Source organism: Mastigoproctus giganteus, chromosome 1 (genome assembly GCF_048544385.1).
Source record: "Mastigoproctus giganteus isolate SK-2022 chromosome 1, ASM4854438v1, whole genome shotgun sequence".
NCBI classification, from domain to species: domain Eukaryota; kingdom Metazoa; phylum Arthropoda; class Arachnida; order Uropygi; family Thelyphonidae; genus Mastigoproctus; species Mastigoproctus giganteus.
In genome coordinates this window covers 118905126-118930233 of record NC_143575.1, presented here as the reverse complement: position 1 = coordinate 118930233, position 25108 = coordinate 118905126, and the positions used below count along the sequence as shown (strand labels likewise).

At 36.9% G+C, this 25108-nt stretch overlaps 1 protein-coding gene across 1 annotated transcript in view; it reads right to left on the bottom strand.

Annotated features, from left to right (window-relative positions):
• Nucleotides 1–3984: 3984 nt before the first annotated feature.
• Nucleotides 3985–25108, bottom strand: part of LOC150091113 (UBX domain-containing protein 7) — a 690832-nt gene continuing 669708 nt past the window's right edge. The window contains exons 12-13 of the mRNA XM_090384602.1: nucleotides 22382–22461; nucleotides 3985–4293 (exon numbers count right to left, since the gene is read on the bottom strand). Coding sequence (XP_090240728.1) covers nucleotides 4132–4293; nucleotides 22382–22461 — 242 coding nt within the window. The 3' untranslated portion in view covers nucleotides 3985–4131. The remainder of the gene's footprint in view (nucleotides 4294–22381; nucleotides 22462–25108) is intronic.

Here is a 25108-nt window from a genome sequence, read left to right as displayed (position 1 = left end):
ATGTTAGCAACGATTTTGTCACATATAGTCAATGGTGCTCCATCAGATTGGGATGTTATGGTCCCACTGGCAGTTGCGGTGTACCATGCTGCAACTGAGTTCCACCAAACGTTTGATGTATGGTAGAGATTTGGTGTTGCCCTCTGAACTATGGCATGCCAAAGTAAGACTTTCCTATGCATCTTTGGAAAATTATTCAGAGATGTGTGCACGCCTTCGGAGAACTTATGAGATTGTCTCTCAACATTTGGAAGAAGCAGTGCAAAAGCAAGAACAACGTAGAGCATTAATAGCTGTAGACAAGAATATCCATGTAGGAAGCCCAGTTTATCTTTTTACTCCTAAGACAAAAGTAGGTACTACAAAGAAACTGGCTCGTTTGAGTACAGGTCCTTATCAAGTGATCAGTCAGACCTCACTGGTTAACTATGAAGTACAGAATCTGTATAACCCAAAAGATAAGCAGATTGTGCATATAGATTGATTGACGAAGGTAGTTGATCGGAAAGTATTTCCCAAACTTAGAGGAATCAGAATGTATTGAACTACCAGATCAAATGTGTACAGAGACAGTGCCAAAACCTGGAACTTTGATGATCCCATAGTGGAAGAGTGTGATTGGATCGAACCAATAGACCCCAGACCTATGATAACCCAACCAACTAAAACTAACTATTCCAGTGTCCATTCCTTTGATGTTTCTCCCAAATAAGAATCAGAATAGGCAATCAGAGCTAGAGCAGTCTGAGGAGTCACACGAAATCGCCTGTATGCCAACCCAGTCACATGATCATAATTTGCGCAGTTACAGTTGTGTAACATACCCCTACATGTGGTAACTATTACCCCCCCCCATCACAAAATGAAGTGATAGTACCCGAGTCAGCTTCCATTAGAAGAGTGGAAACAGAACAAGAGTAATCCCACCAGTGAAATGGAGATGCAGACAGATGAATCTCCAGATCAAAATACTGAAGAACAAGGAAATGCAGATCAAGCAGAACAGCCGAGTGGAGTAGAGAGAACAATACAGTGGATGTTAGGTCCACTCGCCTCGAGATTAGATACACAAAACAATGACAAAGTTTTTGATTTAACAGGTCTTAGAGATGCTTGGAGGTGATGCATCTTAAGATTAAAACTCTGAAGAATGAGGGAGCTATACGAGGAGAAGGCTTGTTTTTGTGCTTCTTCTGTCTTGAAGGAAAAAGACAATTTTTAGGAACGGACATGTACGTAAGAGTGACAGTTTCTTTGTTTATATTTACAGGTTGACTGTTGTGTTCTGAAACAAGTATGACGTTCAGCTTGACATGTTTGCTGAGAATGATGACCCTAGGAATATTTTTGCTGCTTAGTCAAGTTGATATACAAAATGTGTTTGCCACCACCAATGGAAAATTTGAATCAGGTTAGACGCAGGAGGATTGTATTGTCTGATGAGCAGCTCATTTTGAAGAGGTCATGTTTAGACCCAGTTTTCACTACATTAGAGAAGGGTACTTTAATAAGAAAATTTGGTAACGAAAGAATTTACATAATAAATAAAGAACTATTACAGCCTGTAAAAACATAGTTTTGTTTAGAAGACCCAGCGCTACAAGTAAGCCACCCAAACTTTTCACAAGTCTCTCACATATCAAGTTTTGCACTAGGGCAGTCACCTTGGATAGTGTAGTCTCATCAATTAATTGATGGAGGATTCACTTCCTGGATCAACATACCTATTATACTCCTATTAATGGCCTTATTGGGAATATTTGTTGTTTCTTCATGCATGGCATGCTTTCGAAAATAAATTAAGTGATTTATTTTTGAAAAGGAAAAAGAAAGGGATCAAGAAAGTTGTATTTGAGACAGACAAAGAGCAAAAGAGTGAACAAGAAGTGTAAATGACATAAGATATCTCCTCTTAAAAAAAAAAAAAGTAAAAGCGTGCAAATAAAGTAAATCTTTCATCTGAAAGGGAAGAATGAAGTGAGAAAGAAAGAGTAAATGGAATTATTTACTTCGCTTTCTATCTTTCTCTTCCTATTCATAGCCACTTCAATTATGCTTCTCGTGGACTTCTGTAGGATGTTGAATAAGCTTTGGGCCCTCCTCCTGGCGCTTTGAGTTCGTGGTGGGTAGCCATGGCCCACAAAGGCATAATCCCCGAGGAGAAGAAGAGAGTGATGAAGACTCCAGCATCCAATCTGCCGAGAATCATTTCTTTCCCCTCCATGGATTCCCACTGAGATTTCTGCAGGGCACAGTTAGTACTCCCTCCCCCAACAGCTCATCAAGTGCTGGCAGAAGCATAGTGGCATGAACCACACCCACTCCTTGAAGTGGAAATATGAAGACTAAATCCCCCGTGAAAGGTTCCTCGCAGTGCATCAGACAACCGCACTGGACATTTCCTCAACCAAAGGGGCGAAGTGCAGGTTTCTGCACGTTGCATTGGAGTGGTAGAATGACCCTTTCAACTGACCTTGATGCGATTCTCCCCTGTTGCAGATATCATCAACACACAGCCCCCACATGCCATTCCCAATTCCCTTTGACAACTGGACGTTAGTGGATGTACAGTTCTGCAGGGATGAGGAAGGTGCGCTCTCCCCTAAAGAGGTTGCCGTCATAGGTTGCAACGAACTGTATAAGAATACAGTATCGAAGGGAGCAGGTACGTTCTCCTCACTCCCGAATCAGTTAAAGTTCCACAACCTCTGGCTCTGCGCCAGCGACTTGGCCTTCCACGGGAACATGGAGTTTTCCCAGCACCTTTTTTCAGGTCATGGATCTGGCCAATCACCAGGTTGTACCAGACGATCCTTACTGAAGGAGAGGAGAGAGCATGCTACCTTCAGGAAATCCTTACTTTTCCTCTAATACTTGCATTGAAAATCTTCATAAATCTCCACCTAGCACACATTATGCTCTCTTTGGTTCAGACTGACACTCAAAACTATACAAACTAAGTTATCCAGTATTCAACTTTTGCTGAAAAACTCAGAATAACAGTATAACTCAGCCACGAAGTGAAAAATCCCGATGTAACTACACTACCTCCATAATCCACCAGAAAATGGTTTTCACTGTTTACCTCGTACATTCTAACTGGACATGGTTTGCTTAACACAAAACTTTTGCAATTATATAGACTTTCTGATAAGGCCTTCTGTTGATGTGGGCTACTGGAAGATTCTTTTCACGTCCTTTTTTGAATGCTGTATTTTTGAGGACCTAAGATCAGCTCTTAAGGCAACAGTTCCAAACTCAGGGGGCTCACGTCTGAAGAGTATGGACTTGGCACACCCAGGGTCCTGAGCTGGATATCATCATTCTTCTTTTTCTTGGTGAATCCCTTCTACTTCTCTCTCTCTCTGGGTAATTCAGAAAATTTTTTTTTTTGGCCGGTGCAGCATAAGCCTTAGGTTTCCTTGCACCATATGGCTAATAATAATAACATCTCACGGAACTCTAGTGTTCCATGGAACATAGTTTAGGAAACACTGCTATACATGAATACTGATTTGTATGATGAACAGGAATGGTGAGAGTCAATTCTGAGCGCTGGAGGCCAGGTGTTTACAACTCTGTAATACGCCAGTAATAATTAAGCATATGGGATAAAAGTTAATTACAAGCATTTCTGATTAATTGAATAAAATTAATCCAAAATTAACAATGCAACCATTGAAGTTGTTAATCTGTCACTGTATATTAATTTGTGATCTATATTTAATTACACAAAATAATAATTAGAAAAAAATCGCACATATATACACACTGAAAGCTTTGTAAATAACATATAAACACACTAAAATTATGTGAGTAATTTATGATAAACTTCCTCATTTGTTTCCCCAATAAAAGAAAAGTAAACAAAAAAAGGACAAAATTTTGGATCAGAAAGTTAAAAACAATCATTTATTTTAATACAATTTCTTCTGGTAGACCAGATTATTAGTTCATGATATACTTAAATTTGAACTGGCTTCATTTCTTCTTTTTTTCTAGTAATGCAATAATTTGAAATCATATTTTGGTAATGGTACAGAGATGAATGTTTAGTATGTACGATTCGTGAGATGATCCTTTTTGGCAGTTTAGCAGAAGTTTCTATCACAATTGGCACATAATTTGGGCTCAGGACTTCAACTGAATAAATACTGTTTCACGAGGAAATAAGCCAGCTTCCTTCAAAGTCATTGCTCTTTCAATATTATACAAATGTCGCCTAGGAAAAGGGGTGATCAATTCATATTCTTCTTCTTCATATCCTTCTGATATCACATACAACACAAGAGCCTGAAAATAAATGAACCTTATTTTATGTATGAATAGACAAGAGAGAAAAAAAAAAAAAAAAGACATTAAATCTTAAAATTTATTCAGTTACAAATCAATTACAATTCCCTTGTAATTTGGTTCAAGTGAGACTAAGTTTCTCGTCATTTTAATATTTACTTTGCAGATGCATCATTTTTGAAAACAAGGTACTTTTTAAGGTAATTTAAACCTCTGTCAGGCACTTTGGAGGTAAATGATCACCAAAATGATATATTTAAAAATAAAAAATATCTAGTTGCTGAGTCTCTCAGTTTATACCAGAGAGAGAGAATGTCACAGACATTCATTTAAGGAGGGAGACTAAAATGCTGATGGATCCAATATCTAGGTGACACTCACAAGACAAGTGGAATCCGCTGTTCCCCTTCCCAATTCCTCTGGTAGTAGTGGCTGCCACCTTTTTCTTCACCTGTTCCCTTCCTCCCAAAAACACACACACTCTCTCATGTTATCTTTCTTCTACCCCCCCCCCAAACAAGATGGGCATCTCTTCCTCCAGGATACCTCTCTATCCTCTCTTCTCACTCCATCTGGTAGATGCCTGCAACCATGGCCGGCCTTACAGTTTTGGAGGCCCTACGCAAACATTACTTTTGGGCCCTAGACAAAATATTTTAACATGAGTTGTAACATTTTTTATATTTCCACTTATTGTATAAAATAAATAATATAGTTAGGATTCAATTTATTAAAAATTTATTGAAAAGTTTTATAAAAAACAATTCTATAATGTAAATGTCAATATAAATAATTTTAAAAAGACAGCTTTCTTGCTTTTTCGTTTGCAAATTCTGCTATTATTTCACTATAGGCTAAAGATTGACAAATTTCACTTTCAATTGAAATGACTGATAGGTCTACCAATCTTTCTTGAGTCATTGTAGACCTCAGAACTGATTTTATTAATTTTAACTTAGAAAAACTATGCTCACCAGAAGCTACTGTCATAGGAATGGTCAATAGAATTTGTAGAGCGATAGAGGTATTTGGCAATACCTCATTAAGGTGATAATTGTGAAGAAAAAACATTTGACAGGGTCCTAAGCTCAGTAAGATTTTGGCCATCCAAGTCACTCTCAGCTCCGTTTTCTGGATCAGATAGAAACAATTGCAAATGATTACAAAACTTTAGCAGTTCTTTGTCGCTTTTTAAACTATGAATTTCAAATAAAAATCCGAATGATTCTCTCAATTTTTCCAGCTCTTGAAATCATTCAGTAATTGACATTATTGCTTGATCTAACAATACATTAAAGAATTCTACCTGAAACCATTTTTTAGGATTACAGATTATTTCATCTTCTGCCTCAAAAGAAAATTGCTTTTTGATACTCCTACATTGGACTGACTCTGCAGAAGGGAAAACAGCTTCTTCAGGAGACATTTCTAATTCATTAGCTAATTGTCTGGCTATTCTCTGTGAAATTTGAAACCCATTTTCCTTATAACATATTAAAAATATCTTTGTCCTTTCCAAAAGTACCAACACTGTCTCTAATTGCACATGCTCCCCTTGAAAAACTTTGCTCACAAGATTCACCTGAGTTAGAATATCATAACAAATGCATAGAATCACGATAAATTTAAAACTTTTAAGTTCTCTTGCCAGGGAAAGAGCTTCTGTTCAGCATTTGAAATCGACAGTTGTTTCAGAAACATCAATTAGTGCATCATAAATGTCACATATTTGGAATCTAAGAGCTTTGACATTTTCAACCCTGCATTCCCATCTTGTTTCCGATAGTTCCTTGATTGTAAGAAGTTTTACTTGTACCTTTAAAAGATTCCATCTTTGTGTAGATGTGGAAAATAACACGTAGATTTGTTGTATAACACCAAATAATGACTTTGCAGAATTTGATAACCCAGCCATGTCACATAAAATCAAATTCAAATTGTGGCATCCACAAGAAACATAAAATTCCCTCCGATTGATTTTTCTTACTCTTGCTTGTACCCCTTTGTTACAATCTTTCATATTAGAACCATTATCATAAGCTTGGCTGCGACAACCGGAAATTGGCAAACCTAATTTTTTCAAATATTCCAAGAAAACTTCTGTTAAGACAGATCCCAAACCGTTCCAACGATTTCTACAGATTTCCCAATTATTTCAACGAAATGTATTAAATATCCGGAGTAATATTTTGATTTATTTATACTAGCTGTTATTTTTTCTAAGACGTTCTTGCTAATTGGATGAATAAATTTATTTTGCATTCTTTTACCTAAATAATGATCATGAATTTCAGAATTGTTGATTCTCCGAATGTGTTCACCTAAAACAGGATCAAACTTCGCAACTAATTCCACCAGTCCCAAAAAATTTCCGTTGTTACGAGCATGCAGCTTTTCCTCGCTACCATGGAAAGACACGTTTTTCTGTGCCAGAAACTGTACGATAGCTAAAATATGTTCTAGTACACCGTGCCAATGTAATTTTTCTTTGGCAATCGATTTTTGCAATTCCTTATCAAGTGTTTGATTTTTGTTTAAACGAATTTCAAACTCAATTCATTTCCTTTGTGACTCTATGTGTTTCGTTGAAAATTCATGTTCTCTTATCAGTGAAGAAAGGTTCTTCCAGTCTTTAATTCTAATACTTAAAAATTTGTTTTCTGAATCAGAAAACAACTTGCAACAGAAGTAAAAAAACAGTCAAGTTTTTTAGAATAAACCAGCCAACAACGGTCGATTAATTCGCCATTTAAAAGTTTCCGACGTAGTACGACACAGAAAAGTGCCTATTATTCTCATCCAGAGGAAAATCAAAGTTAATAACCCTATTTGGACCTTTATCAATCATAAAGACTAGTTGACTATTATTCAGAGGTACTGGCCACATGCCAATATCACTCCAGTCAAGTGCACATGATTCTGATTTTTCAAACTGAGTTAAGTTAAGGATGTATTGGCATTAGCATTAAGTAGAGGCATTTGATGCAAGAAAGCAAGCTTATGCAGCATCAGCCAAAAAAAAAAAAAATAAAATAAAAATTAACCACTTCCACTTCACCCCTCTATTCGTTCGAAATACCTGTCCAGCTGAGCCTTAAACTTATTTAGGCTATTACCATCCACGACAACGGATGGAAGTCTGTTCCACAACCAACAAACCACCCGCTGGCTAAAGGCAAATTTCCTCACTATCCTATATCTGTCCTTCCTCAATTTGAATTTATGCCCTCTCAGGTGATTATTCTGAGCAAGAGGAAGAATCCCATCAGCATTGAGCATGCTCAAACCATTCAAGGCTTTATACACCTCTATCAGATCACCTCGCTGGTGCCCAGTCTCCAGACACTGTAATTTGCAAAACTTAAGACTTTCTTCGTAAGAGCACCCCTTTGTTCCATTCACTAATCTTGTTTCCCTTCTCTGTACTCGTTCCAGCATCTCTATATCCTTCTTGAAATGAGGCCTCCAGACCTGCATACAGTACTCTAGGTGTGGCCTGACCATTGCCTTATACAAGGGAATAATCACCTCCTTATCCCTGCTAGAAAAATTCCTATATATCATAGACAATACACCATGAGCTACCCTTGCAGCCTGTCTGCACTGCTCAGAAGACTTCATATCTGCCTGCACAACCACCCCCAGGTCCCTTTCATTCTCTACCACTGTCAGTGTAGTACCACGGAGTTGATACGTTGCTCTGGGGATGCTGTTTCCCATATGTAGTACTTTACATTTGTCACTGTTAAACTTCATTTGCCACCTCTCAGCCCATCTGCTCAACCTTTCCAGATCCTGTTGCAGTAGCATAGTGTCAGTAGTGTCCTTGACAACCCTGCCAACCTTCGTATCGTCTGCAAACTTGGACATTAAGCTTGATATACCATCATCAATATCATTTATAAATACAGAAAACAATAATGGACCCAATACTGAACCCTGAGGGACTCCACTAATAACATTAGTCCACGATGAGCAGTGTCCATTGATTACCACTCTTTGTCTTCTTCCCCTCAACCACCCCTTTATCCATAGCAGCAATTTGCCTCCAATGCCACACTGCTCCAATTTGTGCAGCAGTCTTCCATGTGCAACAGTATCAAAAGCCTTTCTAACATCCAAGTATATAATATCGAAGTATTCCCTGCATCCAGTTTTGTGACAGCATCATAGTATCCAATCAAATTGGTCAGGCAAGACTTCGCCTTAACAAAACCATGCTGTGTTTGAGCTATAACTCAAGTCTTGTCTAGATGATCCTGCAGTGCTTCTTTAACCAGTGCCTCCATTAATTTTCTGGGAACAGAAGTTAAACTAACAGGTCTATAATTACTTGTGTCGCCCTTTGATCCTCCTTTGTGAATTGGGGTCACATTTGCACATCTCCAGTCCATGGGTACTTCCCCTGAGTCCAAGCAAGCTCTCATAATTATGGCTAAGGGTTTGCTTACTTCCTTTGCTGCCTCCTTTAATATAACTGGATAGATCCCATCCACCCCAGGTGCCTTTCTTGTATTTATCTTCAACAATTTCTCCTCCACTTTTACTCTCAGTTTTTACTAGATTCTCTAGCTTACTGACAGAGTTGAATACACCTCTGGCATTCCCCTAGAGGAATAACTCCTCATGTGTGAATGTCAATGCAAAATATTCATTTAGTTTGTTAGCTACCTGAGCAGGATCATCAACAGTTGACCCATCGATATCAAGTGGACCAAACTGATTCATACCCTTCCTTCTAGAGTTTACATAAGTAAAGAACTCTTTGCTGTTTTTCTTTGGATCTCTTGCCAAAGATTTCTCGTAATCTGCCTTCGCCTGCCTAACCTCCTTTTTAACTTAGTTACAGATCAACTTGTATCTATCATAGGCTTCTGTGTCACGTGTTAATTTGTATGTATCCCATGCAATTTCCTTCTCTGCCATATCTCTCATTAGTTCATCTGACATCCACTTAGGCCTAAACCTTGAACAATATTTCTTAGTTGGTATGTAAAGCCTAGTAGCTTCCAAGTTAAGTTCTTTGAATGCTTCCCATTTTGAATTTGCTGTTGGTAACATCATTAGTTGGTCCCACTGTATAGAATTTAAATACTGTCTCAGTCCATCGTAGTCGCCTTCCCTTTACCCCTAATGGTAGTTACCTCTTTGAGTAAATCCCACTTCAGCACACTGTGATCACTGCCACCTAGTGGTTGATTTACCTGCAGATTCTTAATGCATGAAGAATCACTAATCATAATCAAATGAAGAGTATTACTCCCTCTAGTTGCTTCCCGAACATGCTGATGTAGAAAACAATCATCCAATAAATCCACAAAAGCCCCCAAATTCCAGTCAATATAGATGGAACTAATGTCATTACTGGTGGTTTTGTAAGTTGAGTTGTTTTCAAGCGTTCTTCAAATCGTGAAGCGTCAATGGTGTTTTTTTTGGATCCAATATCTTCTGTTGTTGCGGGCAAATACTTCAAAATAGCACCTTTTTGTCTTGAAATCAATGATTCCTGCAACATTTTTCTCTTTCGTTTCTGTGCACCTGATTCAAACTTTCTTCCTCAGATGTAAGACATTATCATCATCATCATCATCATCAGCCATTTTCAATCCACTGCAGGATGAAGGCCTCTCCAGCAACTTTCCAGTTCCTTCTGTTTTGAGCACTGGCCATCCATTTACTACTCAAAAACTCATGAATTTCATCTATCCATCTCCGCCTTTGTCTTCCAGGTTTTCTTCTAGCTCCTCTTGGGTACCATTCTGTTATTTTCTTAGTCCATCTGTCATCATGTCTTCGAGCTATGTGTCCTGCCCAAGACCATTTTAGTTCTTTAGTTTTGATAAGAATGTCCTTTACTTGAGTTTGCTGCCTAATCCATGTGCTTCTCTTCTTATCTAACAGTCTGATTCCCAATATAATTCGTTCCATTCTTCGCTGTGTAGTTCTTAGCTTCTCTTCCATTCTTTTGGTGAGTGCCCAAGTTTCACTTCCATAAGTCATGGTGGGGAGTATACATTGGTTCATTATTTTACGTTTCAGACAAACTGGGATATTGCTCTTCAGTATGTGACTATATTTCCTGAATGCTATCCATCCAAAATTTATTCTTCTCTTGACTTCCAGCCATTTATCATTATTACAGCTAATAACTTGTCCCAGATAAGTATATGACTCCACCTTTTCAATTACTGCTCCTTCAATCATTATTTCCCTTTCCGTGGCATACTTGTTCATCATTACTTTTGTTTTAGCCATATTCATCTTTAGTCCAAAATCCTTACTAACTGTGCATAACTGATTAAGATTTTCCTCTAATTCTTTGGGATCGTGGCTTATGACCACAATGTCATCTGCAAATCGTAAATGGTTTAGGTACTCTCCATTCACATTGACTCCTTTCTGCGACCAGCCTAATCTTCTGAAAGCTTCCTCAAGGGCAGCAGTAAACAGCTTCGGAGATATTGTGTCTCCTTGTCGAACTCCTTTCTCGATTTTAAATTTGCTACTGTCTTTGTCTAGTCTAATAAAGGATGTAGCACTCTCATATATTTTCTTCAAAATCATAATATATGGAGTATCTATGCCTTGTCTTTCCAGTGCCCGGAACATTGCCTTATGCTGTATGGAGTCAAACGCCTTTTCATAATCCACAAACGCCAGGCATAATGGTGTTTTATATTCATTTGCTTTCTCCATTAGCTGTGATATTACGTGAAGGTGATCCATAGTTGAGAATCCTGTCCTAAAGGCAGCTTGCTCTTTCGGTTGATTCTCATCAAGTATTATTTCTAATCTGTTAGTAATGACCCTTGTGAACAACTTGTAGATATGGGATAACAAGCTAATTGGTCTATAATTTCCAATTTCTGATTTATCTCCTTTCTTATGCAGCAAAACTATGATTGCATTATTCCACTGCTTAGGCATCACACCTTTTCTAATGCACTTTGTGAAGAGCCTTGCCAGTTTTTGTGTCATGTCTCTTCCTCCCAATTTTAACAACTCTACAGTAACTTCATCTTTCCCTGGGGCTTTCCGATTCTTCATTTTCTTCAATGCATGTTCTACCTCATCAGGAAGAATATCGGGTATGTCGTATGTGTTGCTACTTTGCAATCCATGTTCCCCACTGCTGGTATCATTCCCTCGCTCCTTGTATAATTCTCTATAGTAGTCTTCTGCTATTTGAATTATGCCTTCTCTGCTGTTTATAAGTACACCATCGCTATTCTTCAGTTTCAGTATCATTTGTCTTTCTGTATTACTGCTCATGGCTGCTGATTTAAATCCTTTGTTTTCCCTTAATGCTTGTTCTACTTTTCTTGTGTTAAATCTTCTTATGTCCTCTCTGAGTCTCTTTCTAATGGCTTTGCATAACTCAGTATACTCAATTTTCTCCCTGTCAGTGTTTTTCTTGCTCTTCATTTGTCGTCTTTGGTTCATCATGACAAGTGTTTCTTGACTAATTTTTTCTTCTTTGGATTTCTGTTTCCCTACAGGTTTCTTGGGCTTTATCACTTTCAGAAAGTTGTAATATTCCTCGTCGATATCTTGGTCCTGAGCAGTCTGCAGAAGCTCAAACTTGTTCTTAAGTTCCAGTACATACTGCTTTTTCTCCTCCTCTGTTATTTCAAAGACCTTTGTATTATTTACTCGAGTCAGTTTTTTCCTTTCCTTTCCTACATCTATGTCAAGTGTACATCTTACCATTCTGTGGTCACTTCCAACATTTACCTTATTCAGGACGGTAACATCATTCACAATATATCTTCTGTTAGTGAGGATGAAGTCGATTTCATTAGTTGTTAATCCATTTGGACTCTTCCATGTCCACTTTCTGTTCACCCTTTTCTTGAAAAAAGTGTTCATTACTGACAGTCCTTGAGATTCTGCAAATTCCACAAGTCTTTCACCTCTTTTATTTCTTTCACCAATTCCAAAATTTCCTATAGTTCCTCTTTCTGCGCTGTTTTGCCTTTTTCCAACCTTAGCATTGAAGTCCCCCATAATAATAGTGTAGTGGGTTTTCTGCTCATCTAGAAGACTCTCAATTTCGGTGTACATTTCTTCAACCTCTTCATAAGACATTAAGGGTGTGTTAAATCAAATCAATTAAAGGAATCTTGCAAAGAAAGCATGTTTAATCTAATAAAAACATTTCATCAAATACCAATGCTTACTTGCAAGAAGTCTTGTTTATAATTATTTTATCCCTATTTTTTATTAAATATTTCTTTAATTTTCCTTGCTAATAAACTTAATTCATTTCAAAATCCAGTAAAATTGTTTTAAAACAGGATATTATACGAATATGTCGAATTCCTAACCTTTTTCCGTAGTTATTGATTTTATAAGAATATAATGGTAAATATTCATATCCAAAAAATTCTATTACAATTTTTTTTAAAGAAATGAGTGATTTCTAGGTAATAATAAACTTAGGAGAAATTTCATTATTAATTAGAAGTTATTTTTATTTAAAATAACATTACGAGGAATTTTATAAATATTTTAAGTTTAGTTTCTTCAAACCGTTCATTGACACTTAGGTAGGTATTTCTTTCTCCTGAAGTGGGTTATTATTAATAAGGAAATTAAATTGATATTCGGACCTTCCCTTAAACTACAAATTGATTTTTCTGGATCTTTCGAGGTGTATCTCGCCACTGATGAAAGCGGATTTGCGATTGAAATGTAATTTGATTTATTTAAAAAATTGTAACTCCAGAAGAAGACTGAATCATTAATTTTATTTTAACCATACGTATAGCTTGTCATTCCTAGATGATTGTATCATCTTGAATTACCAACAGAGCCACATTTACCGTAAGGTGCAAGCTGGTGTCCTCACTCTTGATGGGGCCTCGCTTTAAAGCACTCTATCATCTTTATGAAAAACAGTCTAGTTACCAGTGGCGTAACTATCATTGTGCAGGGGGTGCAATGTACCCGGGCCCATGAAAGGGTAGTTACGCCACTGCTAATTACAGTTTCGGTTAAGATATTTATTCATAGATATTTAATGAATTAATTTACCACAAATTTTTATATAAATGTTGACTTTTACTTTCAATAAATTAAAAAATACCTATAATTTTTTTAACAGAAATAAATGTCTGAACCAACTGTTTTACGTCGTCCAAAAGTATAAATGTGGCCCTGATTACTAAAGTTCGAAAATTAAACAAAATTTTGTAACATAAAAATTAGATTCACTTACCAAATACTGCTAATAGGGTGGTGTAGAAAGCGGTCTTTTTAGAAAAGTTGCTGGAAAGAGAAATTTATCGATGACGAAGAACTCTTAAAACTGTTACCTTTGTCTGGAGAAAATCTCTTACAATAAACGCAAAATGTTGAGGTAAAAGCTCGAAATTCAGTTATTTCAGAAGAATTTGAATTTCTTTATGTCTTCTTAAATTCTTAAACCAGTTATCCAAAGACTGATGTATACAAAATATAAGAAATAGAACTGTCGATGTTACTACAAAGAACAGTAAAATGAGACTGATCATCTGAAACAACCTTCTTTTTCAAGAAGGGTTTGGGAAATATTCTTAGAAATGTATTTCTGAGAAACTCTTACACAAGCCTTTTGATACACTGTTTCACACATCTGAAAAGTGTGAAACAACGTATCTGTAACATCTGGAAACTATTAAATGGACCTATCCTCTTACCCTTCATGCAGCGAAAAGGGAAAGGTTCTAAAGAGCCCTTAAAGCAACCCGATATCCTCTCTCTCTATACCTACGGTCACCATTGTTGTGAATTTGGAAAGGAGGCAGTAAAACAAACGAGGGAACGTGAGAGAAAAGAAACATTAGGATTTTTGTGAAAAGAAAGTTTGGCAGAGTTAACAGTAATTCCATTCATCTGAACACTGTTATTACTCGGTCATCATTATTTAACCCAAGAACTTGCATTTGCCTCTGTGACTGGGGGATCCCCTTGAATTGGAGGCCCTAGGCAGCTATGCCTAAGGCCAGGCCTGCCTGCAACCTACATTCACACTTCATCTAATCCCAGCCAACCCTCTAATTATTATCCCTTCGATGAGTCCTCCCCAAAAAGCTCAGGTGATTCTGGGGTTGGCACTGCCAGAAGCAACTGTCTTACATTCATAGCCTGGCTCCCTAGAGTATTAGCAGTATTCTATTATGGGCCCTATGCCCATAGAATACCACTGAACAGGAATGGTGTTCATCCCAATGCCCAGGCAGGGATAAACACAACACCATACCCAACACTTACACGAAAACACACATTACATTCTAACCACTACAGAGTACTGTATGTGCCACAGAAATAATGTTGCAGAGTTGTGGGAGGGGGGGCTGGTGCCACCAGAGAAGATACACTCTAGTACACTGAAACAAACATACTAAGTAACTCACCAGAAGGCATCCTAATCAGATAGTGTGTAATCTTGCTGTCTCTACTTTGCCAGTTATTGATTGAAGGGAAATAAAGCAGTGTGCCCGTGGAGGACAATTTCAAAGCCATACTAAGTCAAGGACATGGGTCTTTAACATATGGTGTGTGCATCATATCAAAAAAATTCATTACTTCATGCATTCTCTTCACCCACTTTTACTTTATCTACTGAATGTATCATTAGTAGAAAAAAATTAACAGAATCAACACATCTGTGAAGAGATGTTAACTCTCAAAAACTTGTTCATTAATTTCAAAAAGATACATGGTCCAATACCAATGATGTCCACTTACACCTACTTTACCTGTAAAAACCAAATAATCAGTTTCCTCATCCACTGCTCATCTCAGAGCTTCAGAATATTTGCCTTACAACTCCTTTTACTCCAAAGTTGGTACTTGGTCATGTATTCACTGTGATATTTACTGTTTTATGTGTACACAGACATTTTTGGAATCTCCTCATTTTGATCTTCTCTGGAAATCTCTATCAATATCCATGTTTTCTCTAAATTGGGGTAGGCAACTCTTTAAATGGTGGGCCAAATAAAATGTCTAAATCCACTCCAAATCATTTACTCTTATCCACTGGTTATTCACTGACATTTGCCACTGCAATGCACAATACGCTTGGACTGCAAATACATTCTGCAGAGATGAGAGTCTGGGAACCACTACTGACTGTATGCAAGTCTATGTCTGCTTACCAGTGTCGACAGAAGCTATGCTTGCTTACTATTTGGCAACAATGCTGCTTCCTTGAGTCATGATATATGGCATGAATTCAAATGATTCATTAGATGTCGTGCAGTCAAAACGTTAAAAACAATTTAAAAACAGCAAATATAAAAGTTACAATAAACATGATTTCAAGTTATATATTCTTTGGCAGGCTGTTTATTATATATATATACAGTATTTTGAAAACGACCACGGGTCAGATTAACACGTTTGCACACCTGGAAACATGCATAATCTGGCCTATAGTTGCCTGCCCCCGCTCTATATTATTCTACAAATTCCATTAATCGCTTTGAATTGTTTGATATCCTTTCTTTGAAACTCAACTTGCTCCATCCAACTTTTCTAATGGTGAGGAAATTTTTCTGAGTGATTTTTAATGTTCACAACTCCAGCTTTTGAAATTATAAGTTAAAGACCTCAAAAAAATTTCAAAATAATGGTATAATATGAAAACTTTAACTTTACACAAAGGTAATTTTGTTTCCTAAATTTGTGACCATATATCTATATACGAAGATATAAACATCATATCAAAACTGGTACTACATAAATAAGTTTGGAAACCACTGCTATACAAAAAATTTGATTTAAAATATGAGGGATGGTACATGGGAGTGAACCAGAAATGCAACGAAATTTTAACGAGTATTTAATGGTTTTAAGAACTTCTACACACATCCAATAAAATTAATTTTACCACTTTTTTTGTATAAAACATTATTTAACAATAAACTTCTTTTATACTGAAAAACATGGTTTAAAGTCATTCAGTAACTTTAAAATAATATTCCAGTTTTCAGTTTAATGCCAATATTGCAAAACATACTGTTGGATAAAATAAAATAATAAAAAAAAAAAAAAAAAAGATGATACCCAGAAATTTCATTTATATAGACCAATACAACCATCATTGCACTTTTTTCCCCCCCACAATAACTAACCAAGAATATATGGCCTCTAATTATGTTAAAATGCCCTTTCATTATGATTCCCATATCTGAAATAAATGTACATATTTCACAATTTGGCATACAAAAATGGCTCACAATATGTGATAAATAATTTAAACAGCCATATCCTAAGTACACTGATATATATATATACAGGGTGATTCACTACCAGTGCGACAAACTTCCAGGAGGTATAGGGGGCACAAAGATGAATCAGAATCACATAGCATTGCAGGGTCCGAAATGCCTTCGTCATGCAGTAGAGGATGTTGAACAGGAGGTCGCGTGAACAGTGATCCCGCTGGAAGTCAGCATTTGCAAACCGTTTCTGTTGAAAAAACCAAGCAGCAAAAGTCTTCGGGAGTGGATAATCCGCAGGCTCCAATGATTGGACACGTTGCAGATAGTATGAACTCATTTGGTTTGTTGACAGTATCCTCCATACAGTGGATTGGGAAATACCCAATCGTTGGCCTATCGCTCGAGTACTCATACTCGGATTGCCTTCTGCAAGACGTAGGACATTCTCCTCATTGTCTGGCATCCTCGCCATTCGCTCTCGATTAATGGTACCTCTCGTGAAACAACCAGTCTCACATAACCTTCTGTGCACACGTGTAAAAATTGCATGATGAGGAGCACGCCTGTGCGGGAAACGTTTCTGGTTCAAGCGCAGAGCGGCGTGCCCATTACAGTCCACAGCTCCATATGCGAGGTGCATATCGGCCAGTTCAACATTTGAATACTCGTCCATCCTACTGCCTCGGGAACCGGTTCGCAAATTCTGACTTCCAGTGGGATCGCTGTTCACACGACCTCCCGTTCAACGTCCTCTACCGCATGACAAAGGCATTTCGGACCCTGCAATGCTATGCGATTCCGATTCGTCTTTGTGCCCCCTACACCTCCTGCAAGTTTTTTGCACTGGTAGTGAATCAACCTGTATATATATATATATATATATACACACACACTCTAAAAAAAAAGAGTACTGCATATGATCACAATGATCCCACGGGCTCATTATTGAGGAATGATTCCTCAATAATGGAATGGCATACATTATGACACAGCAATAGCCTGTTACTTTTGCTCCAGACAGTTCTAACAATCTTCCTGTGGTTAACTGTATTAGCACACACAGGAGCAGAGAAATGGGCAGGGAGAGCAAGAGAGCAGATGGTAAGAACAATGAATCCCAGGTGGCAAAATTTCACAAACTGTTACGATCTAACAGTTATTATACAAGAAACATTCAATGTATGATGTTTGCACAAAGTCCTCCTCTAGATTACTCCTCCTGACTCTTGTCCAACCATCTTCTTGATCTAATTCGACTACTTCAAACTCCTCACTCTCATACATTGGTATAGAGCCTTCACTTTGAGCATCAAATGAATAAAGTGCAAGTGCTGTACCTAGCACTGGAAGTGGCTCCATATCAAATTCTCCATGATCAGTCTCCATCAACATCAGGAATACTATTATGACTTGCTCCGATGCCACTTTCTGGGTTGTTGAAGGATACGGATGAAAGGAGAATCATCTGTATCCAGAATTTTATAAAACATACACCTGAAATTCATCATCAGGTTATTCCTATTTTAACAAAATGCTTGGATGGAATCATAAAAGTTGCAGACTAAATTGATCAGACACAGGATTCTCAACTAGTTATTGAAAGGTATAAATCTTGTTTTTCTCCACCTACCCTTTGAAGATCTTAGTAGTATTAAAAATGGTGATTCAAGTGGAAATGTTCCACCCGCTCCCATTTTAAAAAATGCAACTGTGAAAGGCACATTTACATCTGGAAAAGTAAGGAAAAGGGATGGTCTCTTTGGAATATTTGGTGCCAACAAGCATAATAATGATGAAACTGTATAACCATTTTTATAATTCTAAATTACTCAGTCGGACCTCTGTTTAATGAAGCCCTTTTATAGCGAATTATTTTGAATTCCCCTTGGAAGTTACATTTAAAATAGTTTCCGTTGAGCAAAGAAAATTTTCATATAGCGAATGGATTAGGAGAGAATTAACTCGGTATGCCCTGTTTGCATTTCTGGCCTTCAGGCAATTTGTGCTGCTGCAAATTAAGAGAGCAAGCATTCTACAACTTAGTGGTACCTGGTAAAACCTATCCGACCACCTGTCCCAGATACAAAGGAGTCGTGCTAGTCAAGAATGAGCAGATCAAGGGGTATTCCCGGGCTCTGGCCCACCTTCTACTGCAGTGGTGTCCAACCTTTTCCCGTACAGGGGTCATATTAAAAAAAATTCAAAGTTAGATTTCTTTAGTGTGTTACATTTTCCATATCTTGTTGCATGTAAAAGTAAAATTGAAAATATTCGAAAATTTTATTAAGTACAATACACATTTACTGAACAAAACATTTAATGAGAATTTTTTTGATAATTAACAAAATTCAAAATGCTCTTTCCAGGCGGGCTGTAGGTTGGACACCTTTGTGAATCAACTGTAAGCGCCCAGTTTGAGAATTAGAAAAGTGATTTTCTTTTAACCTGACAAATAATCTGTTGTTTTGTGGAAGTGTGTTATCCACATTTTTCCATAAATTTTCCCTATCTCTGTTTACATGGTCACAGTACCTGATTATCTGAATGACACTGACATTTTGGACAGTTTCAAAAAAAAAAAAAAAAAAATTCAAATTTAAGAAATAGTGACAATACCGATGACGAGAGAAGGAAAACGAGGACAACGAAGGTATTAATCTTTCTAAGCATGAATTGTTGGCATTTGGTGAAAATGAAGTTAGAAAATTGTCAATTAGGTTACAGTTAAATGCAATTCGTGGATTTCGGGGGTACCTAATTGAAAAGATGGTTTCGGAAGAATTTGATGAACGCTCTAAATACGATACCAAATTCGAGTGAATGTGAAAGAGGATTTTCACAAATGAATCCGATTGTCAGCCCAACCAGAGCTTCGCTGATGAAAAAAACAGTTTCTTCACTAATGTTTCTTAAAATTGTAGGCCCACCACTGACCCGCTTCGATCAAGCAAAATATGTCGATTTGTGGCTGATTCGGAAACGTCATTCAGCAACCAACACGCAAAAAGGAAGAAAAGAAGTCGGCATAGGGTGTCGGATGAAAACTTAATAAAAATCTGGAATATTCTACAAAAACTTTATTATAAAATTATTTTTACTTATTATTTTTAGGGGCCATAGTCTAATGAAGGACCCTTAAAATATCACTCGGTTGTCTGCCTGTCCATCTGTCTGTCACAGCATTGTACCTCTGGAACCACTCAACCTACTGATTAGAAATTTCGCATGGATTTGCACATCAAGTGGGTCAACATAATGCCATACTGATCATTGTTGACAAATATTTGTCTGAGAAATGGAGAGGGGTTAAAATTTGGAGGGGGGGAAATAAAAATGTTGTCAACAACCTATAGCTACACTGTTGGAAAGAGCTCAACGAGTATGTTTAAAATATAATTTAAAAATATTTTTAAAATTAAAAATCGGGGCACCAGACAGGAAAATGTGAGTAATTTTTGTGTCCCCCCTCTATTTCCACCGCTAATGGAGCTAAAAATTTAAAAATCACAAATTAGCTATGCATTATTTGATGCTTATCAAGGGAAAACTATTCCGATTGAAATCTATCATTTACTTTTTGTGTTAAAATTAAAAAAAACTATTTTTTATTGCACTTCGATAGCCTCAAAGAATGGGTACTCTTCGATACTCTCCTTTTGGTGACAAAAAGGTTGCTAAATAGTTAGTTAATAATTCTATAAAGGTCATTTATAAATTTTGCAACCAGAAGTATTTTTAACAATTTTCAAAACTGGAGTTGTCCCGGCAAGGAGATACTCAGGGAGCCAGTGTTGAGGCGGCTGCACGGAGTCTTGCACAGCCCTCACCTGCCAGTCGCTTCTCCCATCCTTGGCATTCACAACAACTGGAAAGACTTAATTAGACAACGTTCTTGTTATTTCTTAAGTTTTAGGCCAAGCCAGGGTACTAGAAACTTTTTTCAGTTACCATAAAGCTCTCTATTTGAGATACTACACTAAACACCATTCATGTCATCCTGATTGCCCGGCACTCAGTAGTTGACTGATTTTAGTTGACTTATTTAGTTGACTTATTTTTCTATACATACTTGAATAATTAATTTATATTTAATAAACTGTGTTAATATACTAAATTTGTTGTTCTTATTCCAAAAACATTACTACGAAAGTAACAATATCAGAAAAAAAAAATTTTTAGAGTACTTTTCATATCCTTTTAATTTTCAATATTTCCTGATAGCAAAGAATGAGTACCGGCACCTATTTTTTTTACAAAAATGCACTGCTCTTACTTGATCTCTGCTCAGTGCATATTTGTATTATGTTTGGAACTATGTCGACTGTTTGCAACAATAGAACTCACAATGGCTTGTCAGTGTAAATGCGATGTCATGCTCTAATCTCATGGTATATAACTGAAGAGTGCTTTGTGGTACGAGAAGCAATAGCTTAAAGTAGGTAGCATCAAAAATGTCAATATTTTGCACTATAAATTTTACTACAGTGTGAATGGAATTTTATTAAATTATTTCAAAGTGTTAACAACTCTTCACAAATACAGGGTAGTTAAAATTAAAGTATCCCTATGTAGAGGGCTCTGGAGCGAGTTCTTAGGCTCATACTGAAGAGAAATTTGGACAACAGGTACAATAAAGAATGCGCTCGCCATTTATTGGAAAAAAAAAAAAAAATTAGTTACAAAATTCGTCACTGCATGGCACGTAACTATCTTAGTTATGATTATGCAAATAACGTAAGTTACTGCCACAGCGCCACTACTCAGCTCTACTGTACTGTATAAAAGCAAAGCCAACAACATTGCAGGAAAAGGCACTATTAGTGAAGCTGTACTATCAGAACAGCAACAATGCAGCTGTGGCTATCAGAGAATTCTGGCATGAGAAGCACATAAGGCCTATGACTCTGTGCTGTCTGCAAAATGATTATGAAATTTGAAGCGACACTTTACTTACTGGCATCTTGGTGTTCAACCAGGTACAGGTCAAAAACGAGTGGACTTCTCTCATGTTGAAGATGGGGGCTATGGCTGTCGTGGATTTATCAAGTCAATCCCATGTGGTAGAGCAAGTGTGCCAGCTGTTTCTCGTGAAGTGGACAGGCTGTATTAAACTGTAAGGCTAGTAATGCATCAGGTGTTGTGGTACTATCCTTACAAGATGCACATGCTACAGTAGCTAAAGCATGGTGATGCAGATATTCGTTTCACATACGCACTGCAGTTTCTGTAGAAAATGCTGTTCTTCGAATGTAAACTGTTCAAATGATTTTTATTGCCACAGCACCACATTTTCTCTTCAGTATGAGCCTTAGAACTCGCTCCAGAGCCCCTCTACATAGGGATACTTTTTTTAACAACCCTGTATATTAGCGTTAGGCTGTTCATCTGTGGGTATTCTTCAGCTTATGTTTATGGTTTATTTATGCATTTTCCCACCCTCTCTTTTCAATACAAGTTTATCTGATGATACAACTTGAAGCATATGATGACAAACCTCCAAAGGGAAGAAGGAAGACACTGGTTGCAGGATCCAAGTCCAAGCATCTAACAATGCAAGATTTGAAAACTTAATAGCAAATCATCAAAACCTACAAATATACAACTATAATATATAATTCCTATCATAAATATACAACTTATAATGAATATTATGGGCTTTAGGGTATCCTAAATAATTAAGTTACGTGAAAATTCTTCCCCCAGGAGAGCTACATAGGGTCAGATAATTTGCAGAGAGAGAGAGAGAGAGAGAATGAAAAAGGCTTGTCTTGGGAAGGATTTTTTCACTACTTTTTCCCAACTTTTTGTGATGGGGTACACATTGGTTATTTAACATATAATAAATTTATGTAATATGCTCAAGGAAATCCTCTTACTTGTATCTGGGATGTACTTGGCAAGCAAAGTTGTTTTCGACTACCATCAGGAAAACGCAGTATTAGCTCTGTCATTGGATCTGGAAGTTAAAAGAATTTGTATTCCTACACTGATCAGACAACAACTGTATTAATCTACTATGATGTTCCTTTATGACACTGGCACAGGGAAGGCAATAATTTTTTTTAATAGATTGCAAAAGCAATAAGAAAAAAAAAAAAACTATATATAAGGGTGCTATCAATAGTTTCTGGACTGTAATAAAAAAAAAAAACGTTTCTTTACTTACTGGCTACTTGTGAAGTCCACATGTGAAGTAATATACCTTCTCCAATGACTATGCCTGTAGGAAGTACTTCTCGAACTGCTGTTTCATTACCTCTTTTACAATGTTACTTTCAAATTATAGTGGATCACCAAAATATCAATAAATCCTTCCCTGAACTTAAAATTTTGACCTTGTGGAATAAATTCATGGTGTACAACTCCGTCCATATAAAAAACACACATTTTAATTTGTGTTAATTTAGATGACAGTTATGCCATCTGAATTAAGTTATTCTACAATTTACAGAAACAGCGCACATGTATATTCTCTTACTATTAGTATTAATAGTGGCAAATGATGCAAGAAAGTAACCTTCAGGTGGTAGATGACTTTCATCAACCAGTGAAATACCACCACTTTGCCATTGGAGGCTTGAAGTGGTTAAATCCATGTTTAGTCTCTAGAGCAAAGTTTCCGGCATCCCCCACCCCCCATACTTCTCCTTCAACCCATGCATGGTACTAAGTACTATAGGTTTTGATACCTTTCGTGTTTGGGGTTTTCATAAAAAAAAAAAGAAAAAAAAAAAAAAGTTTATACAGTATCAGCCAACAAAAAAAAAATAAAATAAAAATAAAATAAAATAAAATAAATAAATAAAAAAAAAATCCCACTTGACCTATCCATCCCCTCGAATAGTTTGTCTAGTTCTTCCTTGAATTTATTCAAACTACCCACTTACACAACAACAGATGGAAGATTGTTGCAGCAATCAACCACCTGTTGGCTAAAGGCAAACTTCTGCACATATTCTGCAACCATCATTCTTCAATTTGAATTTATTACCTTTCATGTGCATAATCTGGTCAAGAGGAAGAATCCATCAGCACTCAGTTTTCTCATGCCATTCAAAGCCTTAAACACCTAAATAAGATCACCTTGCAGGTGTATAGTCTCCAGATGCCATAATCTGCAGAACTGAAGCCTTTCTTGGTAAGAGCAACCGTTTGTTCATCTCAACAATCTCATTCCAGTAGTTTTCTATATCCTAACTAAAATGATGCCTGCAGACAGTACAAAGTGTATGAGACCTGACCATGGCCTTATACAATGGGATAATCACCTCTTTATCCCTGCTAGCAAAATTCCTGTATATCTTTCGCAAAACCCTATGAACTGTCCCTGCAGCCTGACTGCACTGCTCAGGTAACTCCATATCTGACTGCCCAATTACTGGGCCCTTTTCATTTTTTATTACTTGGAGTGTAGTACCACAGAGTTGATATTGCTACCCATATGCAGTACTTTGCATCTGTCAATGTTAAACTTCCATTGTCATTTCTCAGCCCATCTACCAATTTTTCTAGATCTTCTTGCAGCAGCATACTACCATTACTGTCATTAATCTCCTTGCCAACCTTCGTATTATCTACAAACTTGGACATTAAGCCACATATACCCTCATCAATAAATACAGAAAAGAAAGACCAAAAGCTCTGAAGAACATGAGAGGCTTCCTTATCAACGTTTAGTATTAGCAGATGAGTTTTGAACTGCTGGGAATGGATAAGTTTTTGAAAACTTTGCCATTTTGTTGACCTGATTTTGCAATAACAGGGTAGAATGTGGAAGAAAAATTGGTGAAGTTGTACATAAAAATGGCTCCTGAGATGAATGGTATCTATCCAGTTATATTAAGGGAGACAACCAAGGACAAAAGGAAACCCTTAGACATAATTATAGCAGCACCTCTGGATTCAAGTAGATATTTCTGGACTGCAGATATATCCCCAATTTACAAAGGAAGAAACAAAGGGTGACACAAGTAAGTAACTATAGACCTGTTAGCTTTACATTTGTTCAGAAAAATAATGGAGTTGCTGGTTAAAGAAGTAATGTGGGTCCATCTAGAGTGGAGCAGTTATCCTTCAGTTACAGCATGGTTTTGTTATGGGTAGGTCTCTAGCCAATTTGATTGTATACTATGATACAGCGACAAAAGGAAATGGATGCGAAAAATAATTTCATTATCATATACTTGGATTTCAGAAACTTTTAACACAGTTGCAAATAAGTACAAATTGGTGAAGTGTGGCATTAAGGGAAATGCTACACTCCTCCAAAATTCCTATGGATAAGTGGATGGTTTATTAGGAGACGACAGAGTGGTTATCAATAGACACTGCTCTTCTTGGACTGTTATTAGAAAGTCCCACAGAGTTCAGTGTTGGACACAATTTTTATTTTATTACTCCAGAACAGAAAAAAAAAATTCTTTCATCTTCTCAACCTTCAATCCACCATGTTATTTAGTAAGGGTGCTGGGGTCGTGGAGGTGAAAAGATATTGAATTTTCAACAGCTGTAAACGATAAGTAGTTTGACAATTTTACCACATTCTTTGTCAATTAACACATTACAGTGTGTTCTACAAAGCTATTAAACAGGCTTAGCAGCAT